This window comes from Schistocerca nitens, chromosome 1 (genome assembly GCF_023898315.1).
Source record: "Schistocerca nitens isolate TAMUIC-IGC-003100 chromosome 1, iqSchNite1.1, whole genome shotgun sequence".
NCBI classification, from domain to species: Eukaryota; Metazoa; Arthropoda; class Insecta; order Orthoptera; family Acrididae; genus Schistocerca; species Schistocerca nitens.
In genome coordinates, this window is record NC_064614.1 from 1,299,507,402 (window position 1) to 1,299,523,883 (window position 16,482).

The window sequence follows — 16,482 nt, forward strand, 5'->3', positions numbered from 1 at the left end:
ATGGTTTGGAACTGCATTAGACAGTAGTTTAACAGGCTGGGTAAGTCAATTCAAAAGTCAGAGGAAGGCAAGGTCATACCATCTCCAACAGGACAACGTGTAGTAAAACACTGTGGTGTTGAAAATGATCTTTGGATTGATGGAGCTTTTCCTTACCTACATAGAGCAGTGTTAACATTTGTATTAAAAAAAGTACAGCAAAAGTAATGCTGACACTCATGTTAAACTTATGATGAACAAAGTATAGCAACACTATATTGATGATTCTGAGATTATGTCCAAGAGCAGCTGAATAAATGGCAGGAGCAGTACATGAATACGTATACACTTCAGGCTGCTAAAGGTGCTTCATAATAAATTGAGGCAAAATGTTTATGGTAAAATATAAATTAAATTAATTTAGTTACAAATAGACATAAACAAGAACTCATCAACATCAGTTATATTATGTTTTTTTACTATTAATACATTTTCATGACCCTTTTTCTTTTCAAAACTGCATTATGGTGTGCTTCTTTCTCTTAATTGCCCACACTTCAGACAACTTTTCTTTCTTCCATAATCCATGCCACCTGAAAATAAAGATCATACATAGCTTTCCGGCAGTTGGGTTTTACAATGATTGTTGATAAAGGTAACAAAAAGCCCCAGCATGTTCTATGCAGTAAAGTGCTAACAGCAGAGAGTATGAAACCCAGCAAATTAAGACCACTTTGAAAGAAGTCATGCAGAGTTCACTGGGAAATACATTGAACTCTTCAAACACAAAGACACTGCACTGAAAAGTTCATGCATGTATTCATCAGGCAATTCTTTTTGAGTCAACAGAAGCTGGTCTTGAAGCTTCATACCGAATCGCTCCTCGTGCAATAGGAGATGATCTCATAAAACCTTGCTTACTAGATGCAGTGAAGTTAGTTCTAGGAAAGCTACATGTAGAATAGATAAAGTAAGCATATCTTTCTAACAACATGATCAGAAGTTGTAACGAGGGTACGAGTTTAGACGTTTGGACAAAGCTCTCTATGAAATAAAAGCAAGTAATTCTCTTTCACTGCAGTTAGATGACTCAACTGACATTACATCTAGTTCCCAGCTGCTTGTCTATGTTTGATAAGTTAAAAAATGATGACCTGAAAGAAGAATACTTCTACTTGGAATCATTGGACACTACTAAATGCTGCAGATGTTTTCACACCAGAAAAGAATTTTGCTGAAAGAAATAAGTTGGTGGGTGTATGAACAGATGTAGCACCTTCCATGCTGGGAGTTCACTGTGGACTTCACAGATTGATGAAAGAAGTTTTCTCCAGATACAACATTCAACCACTGCATTCCACACTGCTATGCTTTGGCAGTGAAAACACTTCAACCTGATTTGCTGAATGTACTCACACAGGTAGTCAAGACTATATCTGAGGTAGTGCAACAAGCATAGGAGGTTTCAAGAGTTGTGCACACAGATTAGAGCGAAATTCGAGGTGCTCTTGTCCCACACAGAATTTCAATGGCTGCCATGTAGCAAGGTGTTGCATGGCATATTTGAGCTCTGAGCACAAATTGCTGTGTTTCTGGGAAGGGTGAGGACGGAATATGAGACAGACTTACATGCCAAAATAACATATAATATATTTATTTCCAAAGTGGTGTATCTTGTGGCTTTCTTTGTGGAAATCAGTTTGCTTAACTTCAGCTTGCAAGGAAATTTGGTGAATATTTTGACAGCACAAGATAAAGTTGCGTTTTCTTTGGAGGTTGGAGCTTTACCAATGCAGGGTGAAGTTCAAGACATTTCGTTGTTCCCAGAATTGACAGTAATGCTTGATGCCAACAGCGAAAAATAAGTGAGCACCTATCAGTAATAAATTCTATCAATAACTATTTTCCTGAACTGGAGATTTGACAAGTAAATGTCTGGGTTTTAAGACCATTTTCAGTGAATGAAGGAATATTTTCAGATAGTGAAATTGAAGGCAAAGCATAATTTCTTTAACTACATGAAGACAAGTATCCAATATTATCAGAAAAAGCATTAACAATACTGATTGCACTCGCTCAACATATCGGTGTGCAAGTGGACTTGCGACTATTGTGGCAATGAAAACAAAGGCAAGGAACTGATTGAACTTGAGACACAATTTACCATGTGCACTGTTGTTGTTGTGGTCTTCAGTCCTGAGACTGGTTTGATGCAACTCTCCATGCTACTCTATCCTGTGCAAGCTTCTTCATCTCCCAGTACTTACTGCAACCTACATCCTTCTGAATCTGCTTAGTGTATTCATCTCTTGGTCTCCCTCTATGATTTTTACCCTCCACGCTGCCCTTCAGTACTAAATTGGTGATCCGTTGATGCCTCAGAACATGTCCTACTAACTGGTCCCTTCTTTTTGTCAAGTTGTGCCATAAACTCCTCTTCTCTCCAATTCTATTCAATACTTCATCATTAGTTATGTGATCTACCCATCTAATCTTCAGCATTCTTCTGTAGCACCACATTTCGGAAGCTTCTATTCACTTCTTGTCCAAACTATTTATTGTCCATGTTTCACTTCCATACATGGCTACACTCCATACGAATACTTTCAGAAACGACTTCCTGACACTTAAATCTATACTCGAAGTTAAGAAATTTCTCTTCTTCAGAAACAATTTCCTTACATTGCCAGTCTACATTTTATATCTTCTCTACTTCAACCATCATCAGTTATTTTGCTCCCCAAATAGCAAAACTCCTTTACTACTTTAAGTGTCTCATTTCCTAATCTAATTCCCTCAGCATCACCCAACTTAATTCGACTACATTCCATTATCCTCGTTTTGCTTTTGTTGATGTTCATCTTATATCCTCCTTTCAAGACACTGTCCATTCCGAAACTTCCTGGCAGATTAAAACTGTGTGCCCAACCGAGACTCGAACTCGGGACCTTTGCCTTTCGCGAGCAAGTGCTCTACCAACAGAGCTACCGCAGCACGACTCACGCCCGTTACTCACAGCTTTACTTCTGCCAGTATCTCGTCTCCTACCTTCCAAACTTTACAGAAGCTCTCCTGCGAAACTTGCAGAACTAGCACTCCTGAAAGAAAGGATACTGCGGAGACATGGCTTAGCCACAGCCTGGGGGATGTTTCCAGAATGAGATTTTCACTCTGCAGCGGAGTGTGCGCTGATATGAAACTTCCTGGCAGATTAAAACTGTGTGCCCGACTGAGACTCGAACTCGGGACCTTTGCCTTTCGTGGGCAAGTGCTCTACCAATCAAGTAAAGTAAAGCTGTGAGTACCGGGCGTGAGTCGTGCTTCGATAGCTCTGTTGGTAGAGCACTTGCCCTGAAAGGCAAAGGTCCCGAGTTCGAGTCTCGGTCGGGCACACAGTTTTAATCTGCCAGGAAGTTTCATATAGCGCACACTCCGCTGCAGAGAGAAAATCTCATTCTGGAAACTGTCCATTACGTTCAACTGCTCTTCCAAGTCCTTTGCTGTCTCTGATAGAATTACAATGTCATCGGCAAACCTCAAAGTTTTTATTTCTTCTTCATGGATTTTAATACCTACTCCAAATTTTTCTTTTGTTTCCTTTACTGTTTGCTCAATATACAGACTGAATAACATCGGGGAGAGGCTACAACCCTGTCTCACTCCCTTCCCAACCACTGCTTCCCTTTCATGTCCCTCGACTCTTATAACTGCCATCTGGTTTCTGTACAAATTGTAAATAGCCTTTCGCTCCCTGCATTTTACCCCTGCCACCTTTAGAATTTGAAAGAGAGTATTCCAGTCAACATTGTCAAAAGCTTTCTCTAAGTCTACAAATGCTAGAAACGTAGGTTTGCCTTTCCTTAATCTAGCCGAGACCAAATCAAATATAAAGAAAATTGTTAAAAATAAGCAATACCAACCATCTCATTGACTTTCATTATTTTTTGGTTTAATACAACACTTACAAACCATGTGCATTTTATCTGATGAATATTAATAATTTTTGAAAATTGGAACATTCAAACATTTTTTGTTCCAATAATAATGAATTAAGAATGGGTCCACCTTTTGTTTTGTTTTATACCCACACATGTTTCACTGCAATCATCGCATTCTCAGTGGTTTTTTCTTTTATTTTTTATTGCTATTTACACTTAGTGAGTCCTGTGTTGCCAATGGAAATCATCCACAGGTCTAGTTTGGTAAATAGTGCTACAGCGCAGTGCCCACACGATGGATATCCTAGTGAATGGCAAAACCACGACTGTTGCGTTGAATTGGGTTAAACCTGCGTATGTTTTTCCTGACACTCCACTAGCGGCACCTCGTCGTAGGCATCCACCTACCGCTATTCCAGGCACTGACGCCACATCTCCGGTGCCGGCACTTCAACATCTGCCGCCCAACGCAGCACAACATCCGCCTCCTGACGCTGTTCCTCCTCCTCCGACGCCGACTACCCATTCTGGACATCGGGTGTACTTTCCGATGCGGTATCTCGACGCCAACGCTCCGCTTCCGCCGGGGGGCTGATGTAGCAACATTGCCGCGCACTAATTAAAGCTCGCCGCCGATGTGTGTGTGTGTGTGTGCGCGAGCTGTGTGCGTCTGTGTCAGTGCAGTGCTGTGCGGTCGTAATTACTGTACACGACATCTGTGTAGTTCTGCACCCAACTTCTAGAGGCGCTATGTTTTCTAGCTTTCATATACGTTCTGTTTATTATTATTATTCCTTGTTTTTTGAGTTAATTGGTAGTTCCGTGCCTCCTGGATTGTGTGGACGAGTACTGTTTTCTCTCCAATAACTACGGAAGTTTTCCCAGGATTAAGGATCCTTCTGTAGAGGCCAGAAGCAAATTTTGTAACTCCGGTCAGTCCATGCATACCGGGCGTCTTCAGATATGCGCTCGCAATAAAGTTATTGTTGCTGAACTGAAGGTCTTTATTCTTCTGAATCACGTTAAGCAAAGGTCGGACAGCCACCAGTTTAGCTGAACCCAACAGATCTATTACATTACCTCACCCTCTAAAACTCCCTCCCACCAACATACAGAATCTAAACAGACCTGAAACACAGTCATGTACCTTTCCTCCAAAAACCTTAGCCCCACAGAAGCACCAGTCTTCTCCAAAGGCCTCATCTTTTGCCTCACCTCCAAATTCAAGCTTGCAGGGCTTGTTAAAGACCCTCTCTCCTTCTCCCAGTCACTACAGTGGAAACACTTTTTCACCAGCAACCCTACTAATCAGACTCAACCAAGGAGCAATGTTGAACCCTGCCTGGATCAGTTCACTCCTCCATCCAACCATGTTGCACCCCATCACCCCCTGCCAACTTTCCAGAATTTCTTAACCTAAAACCTTGCTTCACCATGATTCCCCAAATCCCTCAACAAATTAACCAACCTTAAATCCGCTGCAAGAATGGCAATTCAGCACCTATAAACTGATCCCAACCTTATAATCCCACCTACTGACGAGGGCTCCACCACTGTAGTTTTGAACCGCAAGGATTACTTGGTGGAAGGACTATGCCAGATGTGACATTCATCCACCTACAAATCCTGCCACAGTGACCCCATTCCAGAAATCCAGCAGGATCTTCAGTCCTCCTCAAATCTTTAGGCTCATCCCCCTCCCTCCACCTAGCCCCTGCACACTCCCACAAGCAGCCATTTACCATCTCCCACCCCTAACCTGATATCCCACCCCTCCCTGCTCCAGCCTCCTCCTTACCTCCACCACCCAGTTGTGTTTCAAATTATGTACAGCTGCTTGCTTTGTGGCCTCAGCAGCCAGGGACTGCAGTTCATGTGTGTGTGAGTTGCTTTTGTGAGAATGTTCATCGTAGATAGAACACGTACATGCACAACGCCATCGCAAAGGACTCTCCACCCTGTTCCCTTCCTACTCCATCGTTGGACTACTTTTTGTTGTGCCTACCTGCAACTCAACTTCTCTAGTATATGGTGAGTAGCAACTATACTTTCCATAATATTGGTAAATTTCATCCTGGATTTGCCATTGTTAAACAAACAAAAGTTTAACTTGGACATTGATTCTGATGTCCTTTCAAAGAGCTTGTGGAGCACTAGCAGGATGCAAAGTCAGACATTAAAAATATTCAGCTGAATATAAGTGAAAACCAGTGTTAAGTTAAAAATTACAAAATAATGAATTCAAATATGCTCTGAATTATAGAAAAAACAAGTCAGAGGAAAGCTCCTGTCGAAAGGAATCCAAAAAGACTAAAAAGTATGTTGCCGAGCAAATGTGAGAGCTATGACAGCATCGAAAATGAAATGGAATGAACGGTGCAAAGCTGTCCCATCTGGCATACAGCTGACAGCAACAGTTCACATGTCTACCACAATACCACTCTATGTAACCACTGTATTAAACAGATTGATAATTAAATTACAAACTAATACAAAACTCTTGTTATGATTTTATCCCAAGTTTTTCATGAAAAATCTATGGCAAGGATCCAAGCTGTGGGCGCTAACTTTTTCATCTCTAGTGCTGAAATGAGTTAATTCTGCTATTAAGCAGGCATTTTACAAGGGACTGTGTTCTTCCCTCTATTGTCATGAAAGATATAATTTCCCAGCATTCTCTTTTGAAGTTGTATGACAAACAAAACTACAGACAGTTAGCGACTTTGATGAATATGTCTTAGTAAACATTTCATTAACAGACATTGAACCTTGTACCTTTGGAAGTAGACAAGTCATCTTTAAGATCTAATGAGAAGAAGAAATGGAAACAAAGAAAGTGTCATTGAAAGGGTGGATTACTTTGTGTAAAAAATGAAATTCATTGTTCTCTCAGCAAAACTGAAATACATCTCAAAACTGGTACATAAGAAGATGACAAGAGTATGTATTATTGACCAAAACAAGAAAGGAGTAAAGAACTTGTGGGACATATGGAGCATTATCATGGAGTTGAATATTTACACTTTAGAAAATCTCCATCTCGTGAAAAGCATAATATTTTTCCGTTGTATCTTAACTTAGTATAGAACTTTAGGGTGATGAGAGAGAGAGAGAGAGAGAGAGAGAGAGAGAGAGAGAGAGAGGGAGGGAGGGAGAGGGGGGGGGGAGAGGAAGAAGAACATGTTTAGCAGAAGGAAGAGTTTTCCTAAAAACCAAATGTAATTCACAAGAATAGAAGAAAACAGCAACAGGAGCCTGAAGGCACAGCAAGATGATTACTGGTGTTTACTTTTATTCACGTATCCTTTGCTGCACACTTGGATGCTGCCTGCCAGTGCTTGTTACTGGGGATGACATGGAGGCCACACATGCAGTTCATACAACTGAGGTCCAGATCTTGTGCAGAATAATGGGAAAGATACACACACTTCAGGAATGATGTACATTCAGTGGTGAATCATGTTTTATTCATCTCATGACGTACATTTGAAATCCATTTGGTTTGCGTCCAGGAGACAAGTCAAACATTTATAAAACAGTTACAATTATTTTTACATTAATAAATAATAGCACTATAATAAATAATAACACTATAAGGATAGTTCTTGGAATGTGTAACACATTGTATCCAGCTCAAATTTGCAGTTTGTTCCACATTCATACACTGAGTAGTAACACTTCAGTGTCATTACCTCATATAGCTTTCTTTTAAGTGAACCTAAATTCACCTGCATCAACTTGTTCCCTTTTAATTTATTACAAATTTTCAATCCCATGTATTGAGGTCCCTGGGCATACAATCTGAGATGGTGGGTGGGGAGCATAAAATTTTCTTTGTTTCTAGTATCATATAAATGGACAAAATGGTTTCCCTCACGTAATTCATGTCTGGCGTAAAAAAATATAATAATCTCATATATGTATAAAGATGGCAGAGTTAACATTTTAAGTTTTGTAAATAATGGTCGACATGGTTCTTTATGATTTGAAGTGCACATATTTCAAATGATTTTTTTCGTATTTTTAGTATCCGCACTATGTCGAGTTACCCCAAAAAACAGTACCATACCTAATAATGGATTCAAAGTAGGTTGTATATGCTATTTTCGTGTGTCCATATCAGTTGCAAATGATAACATTTGCATTGCCAATGCAAAACTGTTCAGTTTGTTTGCCACGTATTCAATGTGTGCCTGCCAGCTCAAATTTTTGTCTACATTTAAACCCAAGAATTTGACTGAGTCTACTTCTATACAATGGTTGTTGTGTAAAATCTTAATCTGCTCACATTTTGACTGTTTGGTTTTTGAACTGCATCACATGAGTCTTAGATATGTTTACATTCAACCCATTTAGCCGAAACAAAGTTTGTAAGGTAGTGAGGTTACTGATCACAGATCTGGGGATTTTTTCCGAATCCTGCTCTTCAACTGCGAACAGAACTGATGGGGAGCTGATATTTAATGGTAAGTAATTTACATAGAAGGGAAATACGACTGGGCCTAATGTGGAGCCTTGTGGAACACTCTGAGATTTATTTTTTTTCCAGTCACAAAAATAATGTGTCATTTGAAGAAATGCTGTCTCTTTGTTTTCTGCTGGATAAGTAGGATTTAAGCCATTGTAGGGCACTGCCGCTAATGCCATACTTTTCAAGTTTGTAAACACACAATACATGTTTTACAGAATGAAACGCCTTTGTGAGGTTGCAGAAAATTCCTGCCACCTTATTTCTCTTGTCTAACGATGTACTTATTTTCTCAATGAAACTGTTTACTGCATCTATGGTGTTTTCCCCTGCTGAAAAACATACTGATTGTTTAGAATAACAGAATATTTTGCAATGAAGTTTTGGATTTGTGCAACAGCAAGTTTTTCAAATATTTCAGATAGGACTGGGAGAATCGAAATAGGATGATAATTTCCCATGATCTCTCTAGATCCCTTCTTGCAGAGTGGTTTGACTTCAGCATATTTCAGCACCTCTGGGAAACAGCCCTCTTCAAAACATTGATTTATTATTCGAGCTAGTGGATTTGCAATTCCATTGTGTACCACTTTAACAACTTTGGTGGGTATTCCATCCAACCTGCAGTTTTTTTGTTTCTTAATGTTAGAATGTTGTATGCATGGACGAATCCTGGAAATACTAGAAGGTATCAGACAGATTATATAATGGTAAGACAGAGATTTAGGAACCAGGTATTAAATTGTAAGACATTTCCAGGGGCAGATGTGGACTCTGACCACAATCTATTGGTTATGAGCTGTAGATTAAAACTGAAGAAACTGCAAAAAGGTGGGAATTTAAGGAGATGGGACCTGGACAAACTGATAAAACCAGAGGTTGTACAGAGTTTCAGGGAGAGCATAAGGGAACAATTGACAGAAATAGGGGGGGGGGGGGGATACAGTAGAAGAAGAATGGGTAGCTCTGAGGGATGAAGTAGTGAAGGCAGCAGAGGATCAAGTAGGTAAAAACACAAGAGCTAGTAGAAATCCTTGGGTAACAGAAGAAATATTGAATTTAATTGATGAAAGGAGAAAATATAAAAATGCAGTGAATGAAGCAGGTAAACGTCTAAAAAATGAGATCAACAGGAAGTGCAAAATGGCTAAGCAGGGATGGCTAGAGGATAAATGTAAGGATGTAGAGGCTTATCTCACTAGGGGTAAGATAGATACTGCACACAGGAAAATTAAAGAGACCTTTGGAGAAAGGAGAACCACTTGCATGAATATCAAGAGCTCAGATGGAAACCCAGTTCTAAGCAAAGAAGGGAAAGCAGAAAGGTGGAAGGAGTATATAGAGGGTCTATACAAGGGCGACGTACTTGAGGGAAATATTCTGGAAATGGAAGAGAATGTAGATAGAGACGAAATGGGAGATACAATACTGCGTGAAGAGTTTGACAGAGCACTGAAAGACCTGAGTTGAAAGAAGGCCCCGGGAGTAGACAACATTCCTTTAGAACTACTGACGGCCTTGGGAGAACCAGCCCTGACGAAACTCTACCATTTGGTGAGCAAGATGTATGAGACAGGCAAAATACCCTCAGACTTCAAGAAGAATACAATAATTCCAATCCCAAAGAAAGCAGGTGTTGACAGATGTGAAAATTACCGAACAATCAGTTTAATAAGCCACAGCTGCAAAATACAAACGCGATTTCTTTACAGATGAATGGAAAAACTAGTAGAAGCCAACCTTGGGGAAGATCAGTTTGGATTCCGTAGAAATATTGGAACACATGAGGCAATACTGACCCTACGGCTTATCTTAGAAGAAAGATTAAGGAAAGGCAAACCTACATTTCTAGCATTTGTAGACTTAGAGAAAGCTTTTGACAATTTTGACTGGAATACTCTCTTTCAAATTCTAATGGTGGCAGGGGTAAAATACAGGGAGCGAAAGGCTATTTACAATTTGTACAGAAACCAGATGGCAGTTGTAAGAGTCGAGGGAGGTGAAAGGGAAGCAGTGGTTGGGAAGGGAGTGAGACAGGGTTGTAGCCTCTCCCCGATGTTATTCAATCTGTTTATTGAGCAAGCAGTAAAGGAAACAAAAGAAAAATTTGGAGTAGGTATTAAAATCCATGGAGAAGAAATAAAAACTTTGATGTTCGCTGATGACATTGTAATTCTGTCAGAGAAATATTTTTTTCACATTCTGTATTTGTGCATTCTAAATGCTCATGGTCTCCACCGGTCGGCAACAGGGCGAAAAATGGCACTTGCAGAATTTCACCTTTCTCTCGTAAGGGAGACTGTAGAAAAATATGCTACAGAACAGAGAAAAGCTGGTAGGGGAAGGTGCTACGATGACAAGAATCCTTTGCAATTCACAAGGAGACATTTTCCGACTGTTATCGTGAGTAACATTCGCAGAATGGAGACAAGGTACTGGCAGAAGTAAAACTGTGACAACGGGGCGTGAATCGTGCTTGGGTAGCTCAGTTGGTAGAGCACTTGCCTGCGAAAGGCAAAGGTCCTGAGTTCGAGTCTTGGTCTGGTACACAGTTTTAATCTGCCAGGAAGTTTCATTCGTAGAAAAGTATGCTAATGCACAGATGCGTGGTTTGCACTAAACAGAAAGTGCGCCGGGAAATGCAAAACTTGCAACGTTCCATTATTTGTTGCACCCTGCTTTGAGACTTATCATACAAAGAAGGATTACTAATCATTGGGAACTAAACACGAAAAAATTTATTGACACTTCTGAACGAATTACTATAAAAAGGCAAAAATGTAAAACAAATATAAATCTATTTTTAACTTTGCCAGTGCCGGTCCAAAGCCTGGATCAAAAAGGAGGATGGGAAGTAAATGCAACAGGTGTAAAATTATTCAAACGAAGCCTGACTTCTTCATATGTAGCAGTTTACTGGCAAATGAACGGACTTGGTGACTGAGATGGTGCAATATTTGTACTGTGGCAAATATAGTTATGCCGAGTACATTGCGCCAGTATAACAAAACCCATACATTAATCTGCGTGCGATACATTAAAATTATTAACACGTTCCATAGACAGTTATATTCCTTTATCTTTAGTAGTACAAATTTATATCACACTCGGTCTACTTGTACAAAACATGTACATGATTTAAATGCCTTTGATCAACGAGAAACAACATTCCAACGTTAAAATTCATTTCTTAGTGCGATTTTTCTTCTTCCACCAATCTGATGAATCAGAAACAGCGTACCAAACTTACACATCAAATTGACAATAAGATCTTAACTTTTAAATCCTCAAGTGAGACAGGGTGACCCGCAACGCTCAATTCTTGGACCTTTCTTCTTTTTAGCATATATTAATGACGTACACCCCATAACTCGCACATTGTAAATTATGCTGATGACACCTCAGATTTATTTCATGGTAAAGATTGTGAGGAACTGAAATTTTCAGCAAGTAATGGAATACTTGAAAAATTTGCAGCAAGTAATGGAATACTTGTATTAAGTTCATATTTTTATGCACAAGGATTAAAGATCATTGTAAATAAATCCCAGATGCTTATATTTACAACTGGCAGCTCACACCACTCATGCGAAAATGAGATATGCGGCATAGTGGCATAGGAAGCAAACGAGTGTAAATTTCTAGGGGACCATCTGGTCTCAAACCTCCAGTGGATTAGCCACATTAATGCTGTATGTAAAAAGGTCAGCAATTGGCTGTATATTCTTAGCTAACTGTCCAAAACGGTGCCCACCCACACACTTAAAACTGTGCATTATGAAACAATCTACCCCCATCTTAGCTACTGTATAGAAATATGGAGTTGTGCTGCAGACATTCCCTTAACAGAGTACTATTGCCACAAAAAAGAGGGTTAAGGATTATACATTGACTAAGCTATAATGACTCTTGCCGTGATGTTTTAAGACAACACATGTACTTCACCATATACTCTTTTTATCTTTATAAATTAATTACTTTTTTGTCTCTCAGAAAACTGAAGTCACTAAATGTAGTTATATACATGACCACAACACCAGGTCCAAAGAGAATTACTACCGACAAAGAACAAGATTAAAAATGACAGACCAGAGCCCATATACTAATGGACTGATATAGTAAAACTGCCAGAGTCCATGAAAAACAGTAATAAAAAGCAATTCAAATCAAAACTAAAAGAATTCTTAATTGAAAAGTGCCTTTGTTGAATCAATGAATTTTAAATGGTTAAGTTTAAGAGCTGTAAAATAATGTATTAAAAAACTGGCTGTATTAATATGTGTAAGATGTTAATGTATTTTGACAAGCATCAATTTACTGTTTAATTACTACCTGTAAGGCTAAGATCTAAATGTATTTTATGTTTGTAACTGTACTTGACATTTGCAAAAGACATTGTATTGATGACGCCATGCAAAAGAATTTAAATAAATAAATAAAAATAAATGTGTGGCCCTACTGGCGACAGTACACCATTGCCTTCCTCCAACCTTTCCCAGATAGTTTAATGCCGATTGCCAACTGCAGTACAACTTGGCATTTTTCACATGTACTATCACTGCCAAAGATGAATGAAGAAATAATTGTCAGAAAAAGTTCTATGATTAACTGAGGACTAAATACTGTACTTTGGATCTGTAGCCTGACCACTACACACTGTGCAAGGAATCAGAAATTTTAGCAAAACGAATGAGTGTTGCTTCAGCCACTTACCTCCTGTAAATGTAAGAACAAGGTGTTCTATCTTCACAGTCACTTTTCCTCAGAAATTCTGACATTTCTGCATCAGCATAGATGATATGTTGGGCAAAGTAAAAATTCAAGCACCGCCAACCTTGATACACTATTTCTACTTCAAACACTGTCAAGAATATCTTCGGAATATATACTTGAAATCATTTTCTCACTACAGAGTTGTGACCAGTGCTCTTTTACATCAAAAGTGCAAGTCCCAACAATGTATAGTTATCAGCAGGTGGTAGCAATGACAGAATAGAAAATTGTGTCGGTATGTTAACTTACCCATAGCATATATGGCATCCAATCCTTCAGGCAAATTATCTTACCTGCAACAGTGACAGTGTCCAATGATGTTGCATGCTTCACAGATTTTACCTCCTTCCTCCACTGTCCCCTCTGCTCTTGAACAATTATTTATGTGACTGCTCTCTCCCCCTTGTTTCTTATATGGAGTTATTAACCCTTCTTTTATACATCAAAATTAATCTCTGATACAGTAATTCCATTAAAATGTTTGTGTTATACAGCCCATACAAGAACTACTTTTAGATGTTTTGCTTGCCACTTCTTCAGTAGAAGTGTGGACAACTGGACCTGGAAAAGCTGGAAGGAGAATGGTGCTCTATATTATTATTCACAATGGAAGTAACATGACTTGTATGATTTTCCATAGATGATATCTTTTTTCGATGTGTTACTCTCACCAAGAAAACATGAGGTGTCCACACTACATATCATTGGAAGAAAATTAGGGAAACATTCCACATGGGAAAAATATATCTAAAAACAAAGATGCTGTGACTTACCAAACGAAAGCGTTGGTATGTTGATAGCAGACAATAAAAAACACACAAACACACACACAAATTTCGAGCTTTCGCAACTCAAGGTTGCTTCATCATGAAAGAGGGAAGGAGAGGGAAAGACGAAAGGATTTGGGTTTTAAGGGAGAGGGTAAGGAGTCATTATATGGAATGACCACCCGCAAATTAGAACAGCATGCCACCCTCCATCTCAAAAAACTATCCAATCTCCTGGTTTCCCACCTCCGGAAAGGCAACTCACTCACTCTCCACAACCTTTCCAGCAAACCTCAACCTCCTCTCATTGCACACGGACCCAGTCTCTCCCATCTACTCAATCTCCCAATTCCAGTTCCACTCCCCCCAAAAGCTCAAAATTCTAATCAACAGAATCTGGAACCACAACACCCTAATTCAGTAGTTAACCTTTCCTCCAAACCTCTCTCCCAATCCGAAACCTCTGTCCTATCCAAAGGCATCACCTTCAGCCCTACTCCCAGATTCAACCAAACAGCCCTCGTCAAAGATTTACTGTCCTACACTCATACTCTCTGCTGGAAATATCACTTTGCCATGAAGAAAAATAATCCTAATCCTATTCCTAATGATCCAACTCCCCAAGACACTATCCAAATTGAACCCTGCCTGGAACTGTTCCGTCCTCCGTCACAGCGGGACCCACCTCCTCTTCCTCAAAATAACCGTCTCCAAACCTTCCAGGAATTTCTCACTTCCAGCCCTGCCTCTCAATCCTTCTTGAAAAACCTTAATCCTACTACCAACATCACCACAGCTGAAGCTCAGGCTATCCGTGATCTGAAGGCTGACCGATCCATCGTCATTCTTCCGGCGGACAAGGGTTCCACGACCGTGGTACTTGATCGTTGGGAGTACGTGGCTGAGGGACTGCGTCAGCTTTCAGACAACACTACATACAAAGTTTGCCAAGGTAATCCCATTCCTGATGTCCAGGCGGAGCTTCAAAGCTTCCTCAGAACCTCAGGCCCCCTACAAAACCTTTCACCTGACTCCATCAACCTCCTGACTCCACCAACACCCCACACCCCTACCTTCTACCTACTTCACAAACCCAATCATCCCGGCCGCCCCATTGTAGCTGGTTACCAAACCCCCACAGAATGTATCTCTGCATACGTAGATCAACACCTTCAACCCATTACATGCAGTCTCCCATCCTTCATCAAAGACACCAACCACTTTCTCGAACGCCTGGAATCCTTACCAAATCTGTTACCCCCGGAAACCATCCTTGATGCCACTTCCTTACACACAAATATTCCGCACGTCCAGGGCCCTGTTGCGATGGAGCACTTTTTTTCACGCCGATCACCTGCTACCCTACGAAAACCTCTTTTCTCATTACCTTAGCCAGCTTCATCCTGACTCACTACTTCTTCACTTTCAAAGGCCAGACATACCAACAATTAAAGGGAACAGCCATGGGTACCAGGATGACCCCTCGTACGCCAACCTATTTATGGGTTGCTTAGAGGAAGCCTTCTTGGTTACCCAGGCCTGCCAACCCAAAGTTTGGTACAGATTTATTGATGACATCTTCACGATCTGGACTCTCAGTGAAGAAGAACTCCAGAATTTCCTCTCCATCCTCAACTCCTTTGGTTCCATCAGATTCACCTGGTCCTACTCCAAATCCCATGCCACATTCCTTGACGTTGACCTCCATCTGTCCAATGGCCAGCTTCACACATCCGTCCACATCAAACCCACCAACAAGCAACAGTACCTCCATTATGACAGCAGCCACCCATTCCATATCAAACAGTCCCTTCCCTACAGCCTAGGTCTTTGTGGCAAACAAATCTGCTCCAGTCCTGAATCCCTGAACCATTACACCAACAACCTGAAAACAGCTTTCGCATCCAGCAACTGCCCTCCCGATCTGGTACAGAAGCAAATAACCAGAGCCACTTCCTCATCCCCTCAAACCCAGAACCTCCCACAGAAGAACCCCAAACGTGCCCCACTTGTGACAGGATACTTTCCGGGACTGGATCAGACTCTGAATGTGGCTCTCCAGCCAAATCCTGCCCTGAAATGAGATCCATCCTTCATGAAATCCTCCCCACTCCACCAAGAGTGTCTTTCCACCGTCCACCTAACCTTCATAACCTCTTGGTTCATCCCTATGAAATCCCCAAACCACCTTCCCTACCCTCTGGCTCCTACCCTTGTAACTGTCCCCGGTGTAAAAGCTGTCCCATGCACCATCCCACCACCAACAAAGATGATGTAACTTACCAAACGTAAAGGCCTTTACATATGTCTGCTTGTGTCTGTATATGTGCGGATGGATATGTGTGTGTGTGTGTGTGCGCGCGCGAGTGTATACCTGTCCTTTTTTCCCCCTAAGGTAAGTATTTCTGCTCCCGGGATTGGAATGACTCCTTACCCTCTCCCTTAAAACCCCTCTCCTTCCCTCTTTCCTGATGAAGCAACCGTGAGTTATGAAAGCTTGAATTTTGTGTGTGTGTTTGTGTTTGTTTGTGTGTCTATCAACATACCAACACTTTCG

The 16,482-nt window shown here is 40.6% G+C and overlaps 1 protein-coding gene across 2 annotated transcripts in view; it reads right to left on the reverse strand.

Moving 5' to 3' along the window:
• Window positions 1-437: 437 nt before the first annotated feature.
• Window positions 438-16,482, reverse strand: part of LOC126202321 (uncharacterized) — a 179,980-nt gene continuing 163,935 nt past the window's right edge. Inside the window, exon 6 of one of the 2 annotated variants that reach the window (XM_049936860.1) lies at window positions 438-572. In XM_049936860.1, coding sequence (XP_049792817.1) covers window positions 502-572 — 71 coding nt within the window. In that variant the 3' untranslated portion in view covers window positions 438-501. Of the gene's footprint in view, window positions 573-13,610; window positions 13,729-16,482 lie in introns of those variants that run through there. The other variant, XM_049936858.1, reaches the window with a different exon arrangement.